The sequence below is a fragment of the Acomys russatus genome, chromosome 17 (assembly GCF_903995435.1).
Source record: "Acomys russatus chromosome 17, mAcoRus1.1, whole genome shotgun sequence".
NCBI lineage: Eukaryota > Metazoa > Chordata > Mammalia > Rodentia > Muridae > Acomys > Acomys russatus.
This window is the reverse complement of record NC_067153.1, coordinates 39,662,364-39,676,942: the sequence shown is the minus strand read 5'-3', so window position 1 is coordinate 39,676,942 and position 14,579 is coordinate 39,662,364. Positions and strand designations below refer to the sequence as shown.

The following is a 14,579-nucleotide window of genomic DNA, read 5'->3' as shown; positions in this document are numbered from 1 at the left end:
GCATAGTCACACTCTGTATTCTCCATGAAGTTTTTCCAAAGTACCTTACAGCCTTCAGGGAAGCAAAGGGTTACAGAGGAGCCTTCAAGGCACTGAACCAGCCAGAAGTGGAGGTAAAGGCTGGGCTGCTTGCCTGTGGCCTTGGGCTTCCCTCCCACAAAGGCTGGGGCTGCCACTTGCAAGCCCCAGCATGCATCTATCTACAAGTTTGGGTGTTCCTAGGCATGGGTGGCTCCTAACCCAGCAGCACTACCTGCCCCTTCCCCAGCAAGACACACAGGAAGGCTCAGTGGCAAACAGCCTTTATCAAGAGTCACAGAATAAGCAGTCTGTGGCCTGAACCCATAGCTACAGCTCTGCATAGTCCATCCCTGAGCAAGGTGGCCAGTGTCCTGGGCTGGGAGGGGATACGGGGCTCTGTGCTGGCTCCCCTACAGCACTGGGGTATGTGCTGGAGTGGGCCACCCGACCAGGACAGATACCAGGAAGCCTCTGGTTGGGCATGGGGTTGAACAATGCCATACTGAGGAAATCATATTTCACATGAGCAAACAGCATGGCCTCTTCTCCACAGGAGCCTCCTCTGAGGGGGCGGTGAGCTTGAGCAGGGGTGGGTCTCCAGTTGTGCTGAAGCCACAGTCAGGCTGAGAGGGCTCACTGTCAACAGACAGGCCAGGCTCAAAGGTCTCAGGCCCTTCGGGAGCAGGCCGCTGAAGCTTTGCAGCTGCTCGCTGGCGTTTAAGTTCTGCCAGTGTGTGGTGGGCCTTGTCCCGGACGAGGGCATCAGGGGCACTGCTCTCTGCAGGACTCAGCTGATAGGAGACACTCCGATCTAGACGCTTGGAGTATAGATGCTTCCCTGGGGGAGCCCCTACTTGGCCATTGTGTGGTCTGGCCAGATCAGGGCTGTCTTCCTGTAGACAGAGCCAGGACCCCAGAGCTCATCAGGAGGTGATTTTTCTCACCCTACAGCAGCCTTGGGCTTCAAGTTGTGTTAAGTGGTGGCAGATGGGCAGGCATTAGAGGGGGAGGGTCAGCAGACTATACTTAAGGGGCACTAGCCCATCTAATAAACATGGGGTCACTGGGCCTACCCCTCCATAGGGGCTGGCGAGGATAGGGACTAGGAACTAGATAACCAGACCACATACCAAGACTGGGGCAGTACAGGGGCTGTACGCTCACCTCTGGGGGCTGCAGCCGGAGCTCGGCATCTGTCTGCCTGTCCTCATCCTCTAGAGGTTCTGGACTGGTGGGTGGCGGCTGCTGCCACACGATGGCCTCTTGGGCGTGTTCTTTGCGATACAGGTTGGTGCGATGTGTCAGGCTCACTCGTCTCACTACCTTCCTGTGGGGAGAGGAAGTTGAGACATCATCATCCATCTCACAACCAGTTCCACTGCCAGCTGACATCCACAGGGGCAAAGCCGAGGTCTCAGCAAGTGGAGAGTGACCCGCACAGCAGGAGGCGTACCCACGGCTGCCTGCACTGGAGGTGCGACGGCGCAGCAGGGAACGCTGGCGGCCCTGAGCCCGCAGGAGTGCGTCTTGTTTGTGCTTGAGCTCGAGCAGTTTCGCTCTGACTTCCTCATCACCACACAGGTCTGAGAAAAGATGGACAGAGATGTTACGGGCATCTTCATGGCCTAGCCCTTCTGCCAGGTGCAGGCAACCCCACACTCACCGAGGGGTGTCTCGTCCACCAGAGATTTTCCATTCAGATCCGCCCCATGTGCCACAAGCAATTCTACCAGGTGCACCTGCAGGCAGCCAGCAGTAGCTGCTTGGCTGAGGGCTCCATCTAGAGCCAGGAACCTACCCTCTCCCTGCTCCTGCACACTTACCTGGCCCCAGTAGGCTGCAGCATGCAGAGGCTCCCAGCCATCATGGTCCTTAGCGCTCAGGCTGGCTCCTTGCTCCAGTAGCAGGGTAGCCACCTCACTGAACCCATTAGCAGCGGCGATGTGCAGCTGCAGGCAGACCACTCAGCCCTGAATCCCTGAACCCCTTCCAAGTACCTGCCCCAGGACAGATACCCCCCAAGAGACTGAGTTCTCACCAGAGTGGCACCATGGTCCAAAGGGTCGTTGAGGTTGGTCCCAGCACGCAGCAGGTTCTGGAGGTCATTCAGCATGCACAGCTCTGGCACAGCCCGGGCCTCCTCAATGCTATCCTGGGTGATACCTGAGGGGCAAGCTGGCTCAGAGAAAGCATGAGTGAGGGCACCACCCCTTGCAGGCAGGCAGAACATACCACGATTGGCCATGGCGGTCTCAAGGCAATCCAGTGTCTGTTCATCCTCACACAGGTCATAGGGCATGTTGCCATCGGTATTGACTGCCAGGAGATCTGCGCCACTACAAGGAAAACAGACAAGCCACCAGCCTCAGTACCTTCATCCAACAGCTCCTCACTCAGTGAGTCCTCAGGAAGAGAGGACAGGCAGAAGGAAAGAAAGCCCTAGGTTCTGCTAGAACAGCTGGCCTCTGGGCCTGGCTGCTCAGCCCGAAATCCTGTCTTCAAGCTAGACTTAGCAGTCTCTATCCAACTTGTAGTCTTTATCCATCCAGGCTTCGGGGTTATGACACTCATTACCCATACATATAGTAGAGGCACTTGTAGAGGGGCAAGGGCTCTGGGACCCCAAGGACATAGAAGGGGTGCCTATGCATGGTGGAAGAGCAGAACCAGGATGCCTGCAGTTCCCATCCCACTCCAAGAGGAGCCTGAGGGACCTGCTAGCTATACACCCCTAATCTATTACCAAGGTGTCTGTGTGTGACAGAGACTCATCTGCTCATACAAGGATGACCAAGCTTCTATACTCTGACCTACTGGAGAAGTCCTCTGTTCTACCTGAGGGGTAAAGGCCTCGCCTGTACCAGGCACTTCCTCCTGGACACAGATGGTTTCCTCATTCCCCTTCTTCCTTACCAAGTCCTACCTCAACACTGACCAAATGGCACTTGACTGTGGAGACGCCCTTGGCCCAGAGTTGGAAGTGTAGCCTGCCAGACAGGCCAAAGAACACAGTGAACACACTCTTCCCTCCAGTGTTCCAGGTAGGGTTGACAGAGGAGGTAAGGACCGAGGAGGCATCCCAGAGGGGTCACCTGAGCCACCACAGGGACACCCAACAGGTCCTACCGTGAAATGAGGAGTTCCACCAGATGCAGATGACCACAGGTAGCCGCAGCATGTAGAGGTGTCCAGCACTCACTGTCTCGCGCATTGACATCAGCCCCAGCCTCCAGGAGCTGCTGTGCCATCTCTTGGAAGTCATCAATGCAGCACTGCAAACAAGTAACCTAAGCCCCATATCCAAGCCTCAGCGAGGCCAGCCAGCCCCACCCCAACTCCTGCAGGGGCTTACCTGGTGCAGTGCAGTCAAGCCATCTTCATTGGCCAGGTTGGGGCTAACCCCACTACTAAGGAACTGGCGGACTGCAAAGAGAGGAAGGTAGAAAGGGTCCTTAAGAGATACCAGATGCCTCTTCCTCCAGTCCCCAGTGGTTACAAGCATAGGGCACAGGCAAGGAAAGAGGGCCTGCTAAGGTTAGACCTGTCTTCTTACCAGGAAGATTCTAGTCAAAGAGAGAAGTGTCAGAGGCAGGGCCTAAGGAAGTGGGTAGTGCTAAGTCAATTGTGTTTTAGGACCCACACTGGGCCTGGCCACACCCACTCTCCATTTGTACTGTCCCACTTTCCAGAGTCGGGGCTTGGGAGCCATGCATAAAGGGAAAGGACTCACAGGATGCACTCTGTTAAGAGGCAGTGATGGCTATCAGCCCAAGTGCTAGATTTCTCTGCAACCCCAGGGTGTCTACCTGGGGTCCAGCCCTCCCATAACCTGGCTTTCCTCACAGAGAGACCTGTTGCATGCACCCCTATTAAGGACAATTGATATCAGTAGCAGAGCTGTGGCTAGAGCCCAGGAGCTGGTGGCAGGTCTAGGCCTAGTTCTGAGCCAACACAGAACAGGGCCACACCAGACAGATGGGCGTGCCTACTGTGCCGTGCCCTGGGACTCAAGCACACTCACCTTCCTCCAAGTCGTTTCGGGCAGCAGCCTCCAGAAGAGCAACGCTGGGAGGGAAGAGGACATGCTTCCGAGGCCTGGGGCCAGCCACCTCTTTGCATGGCCGTTCCCTGTGGCCCTTCCTGCTGTGGGCCTCCTTCTCAGCCTGGGCCCACATCTTTACCTGCTGGGCACGTCGCTTCTGGGCATGCTTCAGCCGTTCCTGGGTGCTCATCCTGCCTACCATGGGCATCTCTGCCAGCAGCTCCAGGTGCTCGGCCATGGTGGTGGATGTCTGCCCACAGGGCTGTTTGGGGCACCACGATTCGGGTTTGGGGGAGCAGGCCAAGCCTGAAGGGTGGGGCAGCTGGCTCAACTGGCACCCTTGGGGGCATCCCCTTCCTAAGACTTGGTGCCCTCTGTCCCTGGCAAGGCTGATATGGGAGGCCCCACACTGTGACCAGGCCCAGCTGCCCTAAGGGGCAGAGCCTGTGCAGGGAGGGCAGTGTGGCATAGGGTGGGGTGGAAGGAGTGTAGGGGGGGTGCCTGTAGTTGTTCCCCAGACAGGACTGACACCTCAACTGCTCAGCTGGCAGGGCCTCTGTCCACGGTGCCTCGCCTCCCTCTCGAGGTCAGGGTGCACAGCCTGTGGGAAGTAGCCCTAAGCCCTGGCCGGCCTCAGTCCAGGGTCTGAAGCTAATTACCCAGATAACCAAGTTCCAGCTTCCTGGCACCCTGCCTAGGAGAATGGAGGGCAGGGCCAATCAGCAGCAAGCCCTTGGCAGCCCCTAAGAACCTCTGCTCTTCTTCCATGCTGGCTGCCCTCAGTCCTATGGCTGCTTTTCCAGTCAGCACAGCTAGGTCTAACAAGCTATGCAGCAAAGGTCAGGGAGTATGGTCAGTCCTGGGGTTCCAGCTTCGAGTGTCCAAGGGTGACAATCTCCAGGCAGCAAGGAGACAGGAAGCCGGCCAATATTTTCTCAGGGGAGCCTCCCCTTCCGGCCGTCACACACACCTGAGGAGTAAATATGAATAAGGAAACATCAAGGTCAGCTAGCTCATGAGGAGAGGCAGGGGAGCTCCAGGGGAGCCCTGTGTGGGACACACCGCCTGCCCACAGCACACTGAAAGTCAACAACATATCCTCTGGGGTTGCTCTGCCCTACTCCTCCCCACACACTTAGGGAAGAGTAGGACAGGAGGCTTCTCAGGCCCCTACTCATCATCCTTTCCAGAAAGGGCTGTGCAGGCCCACAGTAAAACAGAGCCAGGAGGACCGGCTACACCCAGCCAGGCTGTCCAGGGCCATCCCAGGACCGAGCTCTGTCCTGGCTGGGCTGGGCAAGGTTTCTTCCCTAGGCTCTCCAGGGTTAGCATAAGGACTTGGCAGACTCTGCCCACTGAGTCCCCTGTGGCCTAGCATCTGCCTTGCTCCCAGCAGGAAGCCAGCTCAGTCCAGTCAGTATTTCTGCTATCCTGAGTGGCACTCAGCTGAAGTCACTGGCACCCTAGCATCCTCAGAGAAGAGGATGTAAGAGCTGTCTCTCCTGCTCCCCATTATTAGACAAAAGGAAAGCTATTCCGATGTCCTTGTCCTGTAGGAAAGAAACCAACCCAAAGGCAGCAGGCACTTTTCAAGTAGAAAGCATGCTGGCTTTTGGTTCTCTCATCTAGGGCCCAGATGAGCCAGCTCTCTGACTGCAGCAGGAAGATAAGCACGGCTTACAGCCGCTCCAGACAGCCTCCCTGGGAGGTCCTGTCTGCCCCACTACATCGTCCTTAACCCTGGTGGACCTACCTTCACGATCTTTTAGGGATGTGCCCGAGGACAGCCTGTGTGAATGGGGAGCACAAAGGAACCCAGTGAGCCCAGGCTTACCCCACATACAGCCCACTGAAAGGGTTTTTACTCCAAGGGCATTCCTGCACAGTTCCTAGCAGGCTGAGCTCTAAGCTTTCAGTCCCGAGTCCAGGAGCTGCCTCTCTGGCTCCCTTCCAGAAGCCAGCCTGAAAGGGAACAGGCCAGCTGAAAGTCAGTGGGCTCCTCTGAAGTTCTGGGAAAGGTCAGCTCCCGCCTATCTGAATCTTGGCTGACCCAGCCAGACCTGACTAAGGTGTGGCTCCTCTTCCTAGCCTGCCAGAGTCATGAAGACAGCAAAGCTGTCAGGGCTTGATGGCCAGCCCAACGGTTGTACCAAATGGCCACAGTACCTCATGAGCCAGAGCGGGCTGCCCTTCTCCACAAGTCCTTCCCAGAGCCTCGCTGGAATGTCAAATGGAGATAATTTGGTTGGTTTACTCCAGAACTGGGCTTCAGGCTGGGCTGAGCTGAACCAGGATGTGGGACCCAGCATAGGGAGCCTCCTACAAGGACTCTGACCCCTATTCCCCACCCTTCAGCCTGAGCACCACTGGACTGACCCAGCCTACAGAGTGTCCCTCAGGGCAGGTGACTTCCATCCACAAGGCCTAACCCCAAACCATTCCCTACAGCTCCAATGAGAACACAACCAACTACTTGGAGCCCTCAGTTTCCCTAGCATTCACCACTATATAACTCCCCTTTAGCGAGTGCTATCACCCCCAATTTATATTCAGGAAAACCAAGCTATGATAACCACTGCTATAAACAAAATCAATCCCACTGGCTAAGAAAGCTACAGGGACTGACTCTAGTAGGTCCACACACTCCAGACGCAAACAAAGAGCCGCAGGGACAGCCCTGGCACACCATGAACTTCTTTGTCAGCTGCCCAAATGCTGCCCACTGTCCTGCAATGACAGCTTCCCGTTTGATGTGTAGCCAGCACTGCCCTGTTAATCACTGTACCACGGTGCCTTTTAACCTATCACATGGTATCTGTTGTGAGCCCAGAGCCTGACAGCTACAAGGGGCCTGAACACATGGGGAACAAAGAATGGTATGGGTGGAGGCAGACGACCCAGAATTGGAGGCAAAGGATAGGTGTCCAGAGAAAGGACAGAAGAGAGGGGAGAAAACAGCCAAGGAATGGGGAAAAACAACAAAACTGCACCTGCTATAGGCTCCAGTGCTCAGATGAGTGCACACAGCACACTGCTCTGAGGGTATCTCCAGACTGGGAATGCCTCTCCCTGATACTGCCTGCTGGGACCCCTCTGCACTAAAGGCCATCCAGCAAGTCAAGGAGGCAGAGAGGAGAAAGCCCTTCTGCCTCTGGCTGCACATCACAGGGGGAGCCGGCACCTTAAGACAGAGGGCAGCAATGGGACAGCTGATGAAAAAGCCCCCGGCATGACAAGATGGAGTCAATCAGCCAAGTTTATTTGGTCTGTAGCAAGCAAGGTACCTGCCTAGAACCCATGATTATGGGGTGAGCAAACAAAATTCTGCCATTCTGTGGAATAACATCCATATGTTCATTTCTGTCACAAGCCAAAGCACATCAGCATCTAAAGAGAGTGACTTCAAGATGCTGACATGGATGCAGAAGCTGACAGGAATCTGGATAAGCAAACTCCGCTTCATTTTCAAGGAAGGCTGTCTGGAGGTAGAAATGACATGAGGGAGTCTCAGTGGGCTGCTCGCTGTCTGGAGGACACAGGTGCTAAGCCACTGGGGAGCATTCAGCTGGAGGGAAGCGCTAGCCCCTGGCTTACACCTGGGGCCACAGGCTGTGCCTGACCTCATAGTAGAAAATGGGTTGTGTTGGGGTTGGTTTGGTGCTATATATGCAAATGCTAAATTCTGGGCCTCAAGATCTGGTTGAAGTCCAGAGGAGCACATGCTCCTGTACACAAATGATGTTGTGTACACTTTGCTCCCCAATAGTCTCTGACTGGTTAAATAAAAGAGGCTGGACAGCCTGCAGGCAGAGCTTTGGTTCCCAGGCTTGGGGTCTCAGGTAGGGACCATGAGAGAGTGGTGAGGATAAAAGAGAAGATGGAGAGAAAGACCGTGGCCAGATGGCGCAGATCCAGGCCAGACAGGACAGCATACTGGCAGGTACCTTGAGGACTGCTGCTGGGAGGTGGTAGCCAGATCAGGTTAGAAAGTTAGTTTAACCCAAACCTTCCCAGTTATTGTGCTTAAAGCTTGTCTAAATAAATCAATAGGTCTCTGCCTCAATTACTAGAGAACTAGCTGGGTCACAGAAAAGCCCATTAAGCCGGGAGTGGTGGTGCACACCTTTAATCCCAGCACCAGGGAGGCAGATCTCTCTGAGTTCTAGGCTACACAGAGAAATCCTGTCTTGAAAAACCAAAGAAGAAAAGAAAGAAAATCCCATTAGGATTAATAAATATTCAACAACAGGGTTTACATTTTGGTCACAATGACTATTGCCCACAGTTGACGTCATGTGCCACGTTCTGCCAAGCCCACCTCTACTCAGTTAACTCTGACACTGCACCGACACAGCTGTAAAGTGCCTGACATGCACCTGGCCACGCCCTGCAAGCAATATTATGAAATGAAACAATGGGAAGAACTTGACCACTGATGAAAGGAATGTAATTAAATAAGCCCTACAAGGTCTTAGGAAGACTTTCTTTTTCTTTGGTTTTTCGAGACAGGATGTCTCTGTGTAACAGCCAAGGCTGTCCTAGACTTACTTTGTAGACCAGGCTGGCCTCAAACTCACAGTGATTCACCTGCCTCCGCCTCCCAAGTATGGGATCAAAGGCGTGTGCCACCACACCTGGCTTTTTTTTTTTTTTTTTTTATTTTTGGTTTTTTGAGACAGGGTTTCTCTGTGTAGCCTTGGCTGTCCTGAACTTGATTTGCAGACCAGGCTAGCCTTGAATTTACAGCAATCCACCTGCCTCTGCCTCTTCCCAAGTGCTGAGATTAAACGTATGCACCACCACACCTGGCTATGAAGACAGTTCTTAATACACTGTGCTGGTTAGTTTTTTGTTTTCTTTCTTTTTTTTCTTTTTTTCCGTTTTGCTTTTTTGAGACAGGGTCTTTCTGTGATGCCCTGGCTATCCTGGACTCTCTTTGTAGACCAGGTTGGCCTCAAACTCACAGAGATCCGGCTGCTTTTGCCTCCTGAATGCTGGGATTACAGGTGTATACCACCACCACACAGCACTGTGCTTGTTAGTTTTTAAAACCTGACATAAACCAGAGTCATCTGAGAAGAGGGAGCCTCAACTTAGAAAATGCCTCCTCACACTGGCCTGTGGAGCATTTTCTTGACTGCTGATAGATATGGGAGGGGCCAACCCACTGTGGGCAGTGGCTCCTCTGAGAAGGTGGTCCTGGCTTATATAAGCAAGCAAGCTAAGTAAGTCACAGAGATCAAGCCAGTAGCAGTGTCCTCTGTGACTTCCGTAGAAGATGGACATCTACATAGGCTCCTTCAAGTTGTTTCTGGTCAGTATTGTATAACAGCAACAGAAAACTAACTAGGATACCACACTATAATGGGAAGAGCTCTAAAAAATACTGCTTGTTCAGTTATAAAAACAAGATATGACCAGGCGTGGTGGCATACGCCTTTAATCCCAGCACTCTGGAGGCAGAGACAGGCAGATCACTGTGAGTTCAAGGCCAGCCTGGTCTACAAAGTGAATCTAGGACAGCCAAGGCTACACAGAGAAACCTTGTCTCGAAAAACAGTAAAAACCAACCAAACAGAAAAACAAGATATAAGACCAGGCTGGAGAGACGGCTCAGTGAGTAAGAACAGTTACTGTCTTGGTAGAGGATCTAGATTCAGTTCCCAGCAGCCACACCAGGCAGATCACAACCACCTGGGATTCCAGGGAATCTGACAGCACCTGGCCTCTATGGGCACCCGACACATAGTACAAATAAATTCATGCAGCTACAAAGACATACACATAAATAGAAAGAATAAATATTTTATATATATATATATATATATATATATATATATATGTATGTATATATATATATATATATATATATAAAATCATGTATATACTACAATATTTTTTCTGCAAAAATAAATGAAATAAGAATATACAGAGATGCCGGGTATGGTGGCGCACACCTTTAATCCCAGCACTCAGGAGGCAGAGGCAGACAGATCACTGTGAGTTCGAGGCCAGCCTGGTCTACAAATCGAGTCCAGGACTGCCAGAACTACACAGAGAAACACTGTCTCGAAAAAACAAAACAAAACAAACAGAGAGCAAGACAAATATACAGAGAGGCACTAGAGAGATGTCTCGGTGGTTAAGAGCACTTGCTGTTCTTCCAAAGGACCCAAGTTCAGTTCCCAGCACCAACATAGGGCAGCTCACAACCACCTGTAACTCCAGCTCCAGGGGATTGAAGCTTTCTTCTGGCCTCCAAAGACACTGCACACACACACACAAACACATACTCAAAAATAATTAAAATTAAATCTGCTGTGTGTGATACACACTTTTTTTTTTCAATGTGATACACAACTTTAATGCCAGCGTTCACAAAACAGGTGGATCTCTGTGAGTTCTGGGCCAGCCAAAGCTACATAGTGAGACCTGTCTCCAAAAATAAATTATATATATATACATATATGTCTGTGTATGTATGTGTGTATGTATGTATAAAATTTATGGTTTTTCAAGACAAGGTTTCTCTGTGCAGCCTTGGCTGTCCTAGACTCACTTTGTAGACCAGGTGGCCTCGAACTCAAAGATCCACCTGCCTCTGCCTCCTGGGTGCTGCGATTAAAGGCGTGAGCCACCACACCTGGCTCATAAAAATAAATTTTACAAAAGCAATTTTTAATAAAAGTTCAGAGTGGCGCATGGTGGTGAACCCACAGCCTCTAGCAACTAGAGGGATGAGGCAGACAAAGTGCTTGAGAGCAGGCATCAGAGCCCATCCCTGGAAACAGCGCAGGGCTGGAGGCGCAGCTCAATGATAGAGCACTTGTCTAGTAATTACAAACCCTGGGTCCCTCTCCCTCTACACCTACACATACACAAAGTAGCAGTATGTATATTTATACTTGTAAACATGAGAAAGAGACACAAGAAATAAGTAGAGATGGGAACAGGTATGGGGAAGTACTTGTGTTTGGTACAATGTAGTTGAACTTGGAACACGTGAAGATTACTCTGTGTAGAAACTATGTTGAGAGCTCTGCCTCAAGCAAGGTGAGTGTCAACTGCCACTGCACAGGTATAACTTTGGCACCTGGAGGAAGAACAGCACACAGACACTGGGCAAGAAAAGGGGGGGAATACAGATAAGGCCACCCAGACACCCAAGCATTTTTGTAGCATCTTGTCTTCTCATGCTAGTGGAGTTGAGAAGCCCTCAAACCAATGAGAGACACAATCAGACAGCAGAAACCAAAGGAAGTCAGGTGGTAGGGCAAGCAGATAGCCCTCAAGTGGGAAGTGGACAGGAAGACACTCCAGGGAAACAGCAGAAATGAGAAGGCACAGGACTGGAAACCACAGAGAGCTGCCGTGGGGGGAAGGGTCAAGAGGGCTGACAGAAGGGCCCTCAGGAACACAGCTGTGGCATGTAGAGAAGTTCAGAGGAGGAGCCAAGCGAAGTGGTCCCCAGGGGTAATATATATCATACTCTGTGGAGATATGAGATACGCAGAGCCCACGGCCCTGTAGAGAACTGGGTGGCAGGGAGGGCTCCACATAGGGCCAAATTGGGGAAGGACTCAAGTGCTGGCAGTGGAAAGCTGCTTGAGAAACAAAACCCTCTTCACTCCAAAATAAACTTCAGACAGCACACACACGGCCTTAGGGGAAAGACAAGAGTACAAGGAAAAGAAGAAAATGTTTCACAATCCTAACACACACACAGCTTTCTAAACATGACACAAAACCCGAAACTGAAAGGAAATCCCACAAATCCAATTACACTTAGTTTTCAAACAATATGCATTATAAAAAGAAGACAAAATAAAACCTACAAGGTTCACTAGGTGTGGTGGCTCACAACTGATATCCAGAATTCAGAGTTCAAGCACGGCCAGCCTGACTCTAGTCTCATTAACACGCCCTACAAGGTCAGAAGTCAGATGACCAAGCTGGGTATAATGGCGCACACCTTTACTCCCAGCACTTGGGAGGCAAAGGCAGGTTGGATCTCTGTGAGTTTGAGGCTAGTCTGTCTACTTTCTGAGATCCTGACTCTTGTTGGACCTTAGGCACAGGCCACACAGAGGCCCGAACAGCTCTCAGCATGCTGAGAGACATCCCTACAGCTCAGCAGCAGCCTTGCAGAGGGAGTAGCACCTTGCAAGGGAACCCCTCATCAGAACCCTGACTTAAATGGGAAGGGAGCTCCTGACCTACACGCCACATGCCTTCAAGGCCTAAAGCCCAACAATACCTTTAATGATGCCAGTGAACTCTTTTTTAATTAGTTATTTATTATCATGTATACAGTACTCTGCCTGCATGTACACCTCCAGGCCAGAAGAGGGCATCAGATCACATCATAGATGGTTGTGAGCCACCATGTGGCTGCTGGGAATTGAACTCAGGACCTCTGGAAGAGCAGTCAGTGCTCTTAACCTCTGAGCCATACCTTCCAGCCCCCCACCCACCCACCCACATATTCTCTTGAGGAACTGCAGTTTCTTAGTGCTACTCCATCCTGCACTGGCAGCCCTCTCATGGGTTACCTTTTTACTCCACAGAAGCTCTTTGTCCCTTGTTATACTTGTACTGTCCCCTCCTCTCCCTGTAGTCTTAGTCTGTAGGTGAATTCCTGATGGTTTGAGCATTCTTGCATTTCTCTTCCACCTCACAGTTGTGACCCCTTCATCCTGCTAATGACTTCTGTCCCAACTATACCCTCCACCTAGTCACCAAAGCAGATGCCTCACCTGTAGTCTCAATACAACCCCCTATCCTTTCCCTGTCTCTCCTACGACCTAGAAGCCAACCCCAACATTCCAGCATTCACACACACAGTGCTGTTCTACCCTACTTCCTCCCCTCCATCCAGCCTCAGTCTGAGCTCTCCGGGCCTCTTGCATCACTGAGGGAACCAAGAGAGCTACTAACAAAGCCAGGGAGAGCTGCCTGGTCCTGAGTGCTGCAGCCCATCTCCTAGATGCACAGAGATCTCACCATTTCCCTTCACTCCTAGACTGAACCGTGTATCTTGAGTAGACAAAGCATGAGAAGAGCCCTCTGTCTCCTATCATGAGAGAATCCCCAAACACAAACACTCACTAAGAAGCTTAACAAAAGGCCTGCACAAAGAACCATAAAACAACACTGAAAGACAAGCGACAAGACCTAAGTAAATAAAGGCAGACACCTTGATTGTGGTCAGGTCAGAACTGAAAAGTCAGTGTTCTCCAAGCTCATTTGAGCCTGTGCATTTGAAACTCACAATGCAAATGTACATGAACAGACAGCACAATCATGTAAGAGTCTGGCTTACTTATGCTGCCACACGTTACAGTTTATTACACAGCGCAGTAAAGGAACCCCTGAGGTGTTTGCTGAAGGGTAAAGAAGTAAGCCGGGGAGCCGGAGAGAAGGCACAGTCAGTGCAGAGATTGCTGTGCAAGCAGAAGGACCTGAGTGTGGATTCACAGCATCCATATAAAACCCAGAGGCTGCAGTTCAACGGCCAAACTCTGCCAAGACAGGGTAAGCAAATCCTCAAAGGTTCCTGCCTCACAGACACGTCTGTCACATACATTGGGCTAGAAGGCCGAAGATGATGCTCCAATGTCATAGAGAGTGTGGGGTGAGTATTCAGGCAGTAAACTGTCTCAGTCATTTTTTCATTTTGGAAGCTGCTAGCCTGCACGTCCAGTTCACTCAGGTCTTTAAATTTTATTCCTTCTCAAGTCTCTGATGGGGTTGAAGGACAGATAGTTTAGTCTTACAATTACGCTTAGTTGGTTAGGGGTTAAGAGGTTTCTTAGATCAAGATAGGTGTTTTAAGTTAATAGAGATGAGATATAATAGATATTGATTTACATTTAGAAATTTAGACCCAACAAGCTAGGAAAGATGTTTATTTCAAGTTTGCCAAATACAAATAGTCAAATCACTATGAATGTAACATTTATATAATTCCTGGTTGTCTCGTGGTTCTTTCTGCTGTATGTAGTTTATTTTATTCAGGTGTAATAATAAAAATGTATATCTTAAAAAAGAAACATGATTTTAAAAACGGAAAAACAAACAAACAAACAAACCCAGAGGCTGTGGCATGTGGCTGTAAACACAATCCTGGGTGTGGGATGGGGGTGACAAGCAGATCTTGTGGCTCACCGGCCAGCCCGTTTACCCAAATCACTGAGCTCCACGCTTAGTGAAAGACTGTCTGAAAAAATAAGGTGAAGTTGGCCATGGTGGTGAATACCTTTACTCTCAGCACTCAGGAGGCAGAGGCAAATAGATTGCTACAGAGCAAGTTCCAGGACAGCCATGATCAGACAGAGACACTCTGTCTCAAAAAACAAAAACAAAAACAAAACACACACACACACACACACACACACACACACACACACACACACCCCTTCTAATATGTATGTGAACATTCATAAAAGCTTTCTTTGTAACAGCTAAGAACTGGGCAGCACCTGTCTGGATGAGGTGGACAGCGACAGAACAGTGG

General features: G+C 50.8%; 1 protein-coding gene across 1 annotated transcript; it reads right to left on the bottom strand.

The window, feature by feature from the left end:
* Positions 1–464: 464 nt before the first annotated feature.
* On the bottom strand, positions 465–4,549 carry Ppp1r16a (protein phosphatase 1 regulatory subunit 16A). The gene is made up of 10 exons (XM_051159831.1): positions 4,043–4,549; positions 3,374–3,444; positions 3,148–3,293; positions 2,254–2,357; positions 2,060–2,184; positions 1,845–1,970; positions 1,685–1,760; positions 1,475–1,604; positions 1,186–1,348; positions 465–914 (listed from the first exon to the last, which is right to left on the bottom strand). Exons 1-10 carry the CDS (start codon positions 4,299–4,301, stop codon positions 540–542), a joined length of 1,575 nt encoding a protein of 524 aa, XP_051015788.1. The 5' UTR covers positions 4,302–4,549; the 3' UTR covers positions 465–539.
* Positions 4,550–14,579: the final 10,030 nt, after the last annotated feature.

Excerpts from the sequence above, each read along its gene's own strand:
- Ppp1r16a (XM_051159831.1), bottom strand. The coding sequence starts at position 4,301 with ATGGCCGAGCACCTGGAGCTGCTGGCAGAGATGCCCATGGTAGGCAGG. Across the intron at positions 2,185-2,253 it reads GACCGCCATGGCCAATCGTG|GTATCACCCAGGATAGCATT; the intron begins GTATGTTCTGCC and ends CTTGCCCCTCAG. Across the intron at positions 915-1,185 it reads TCCGGCTGCAGCCCCCAGAG|GAAGACAGCCCTGATCTGGC; the intron begins GTGAGCGTACAG and ends CTCTGTCTACAG.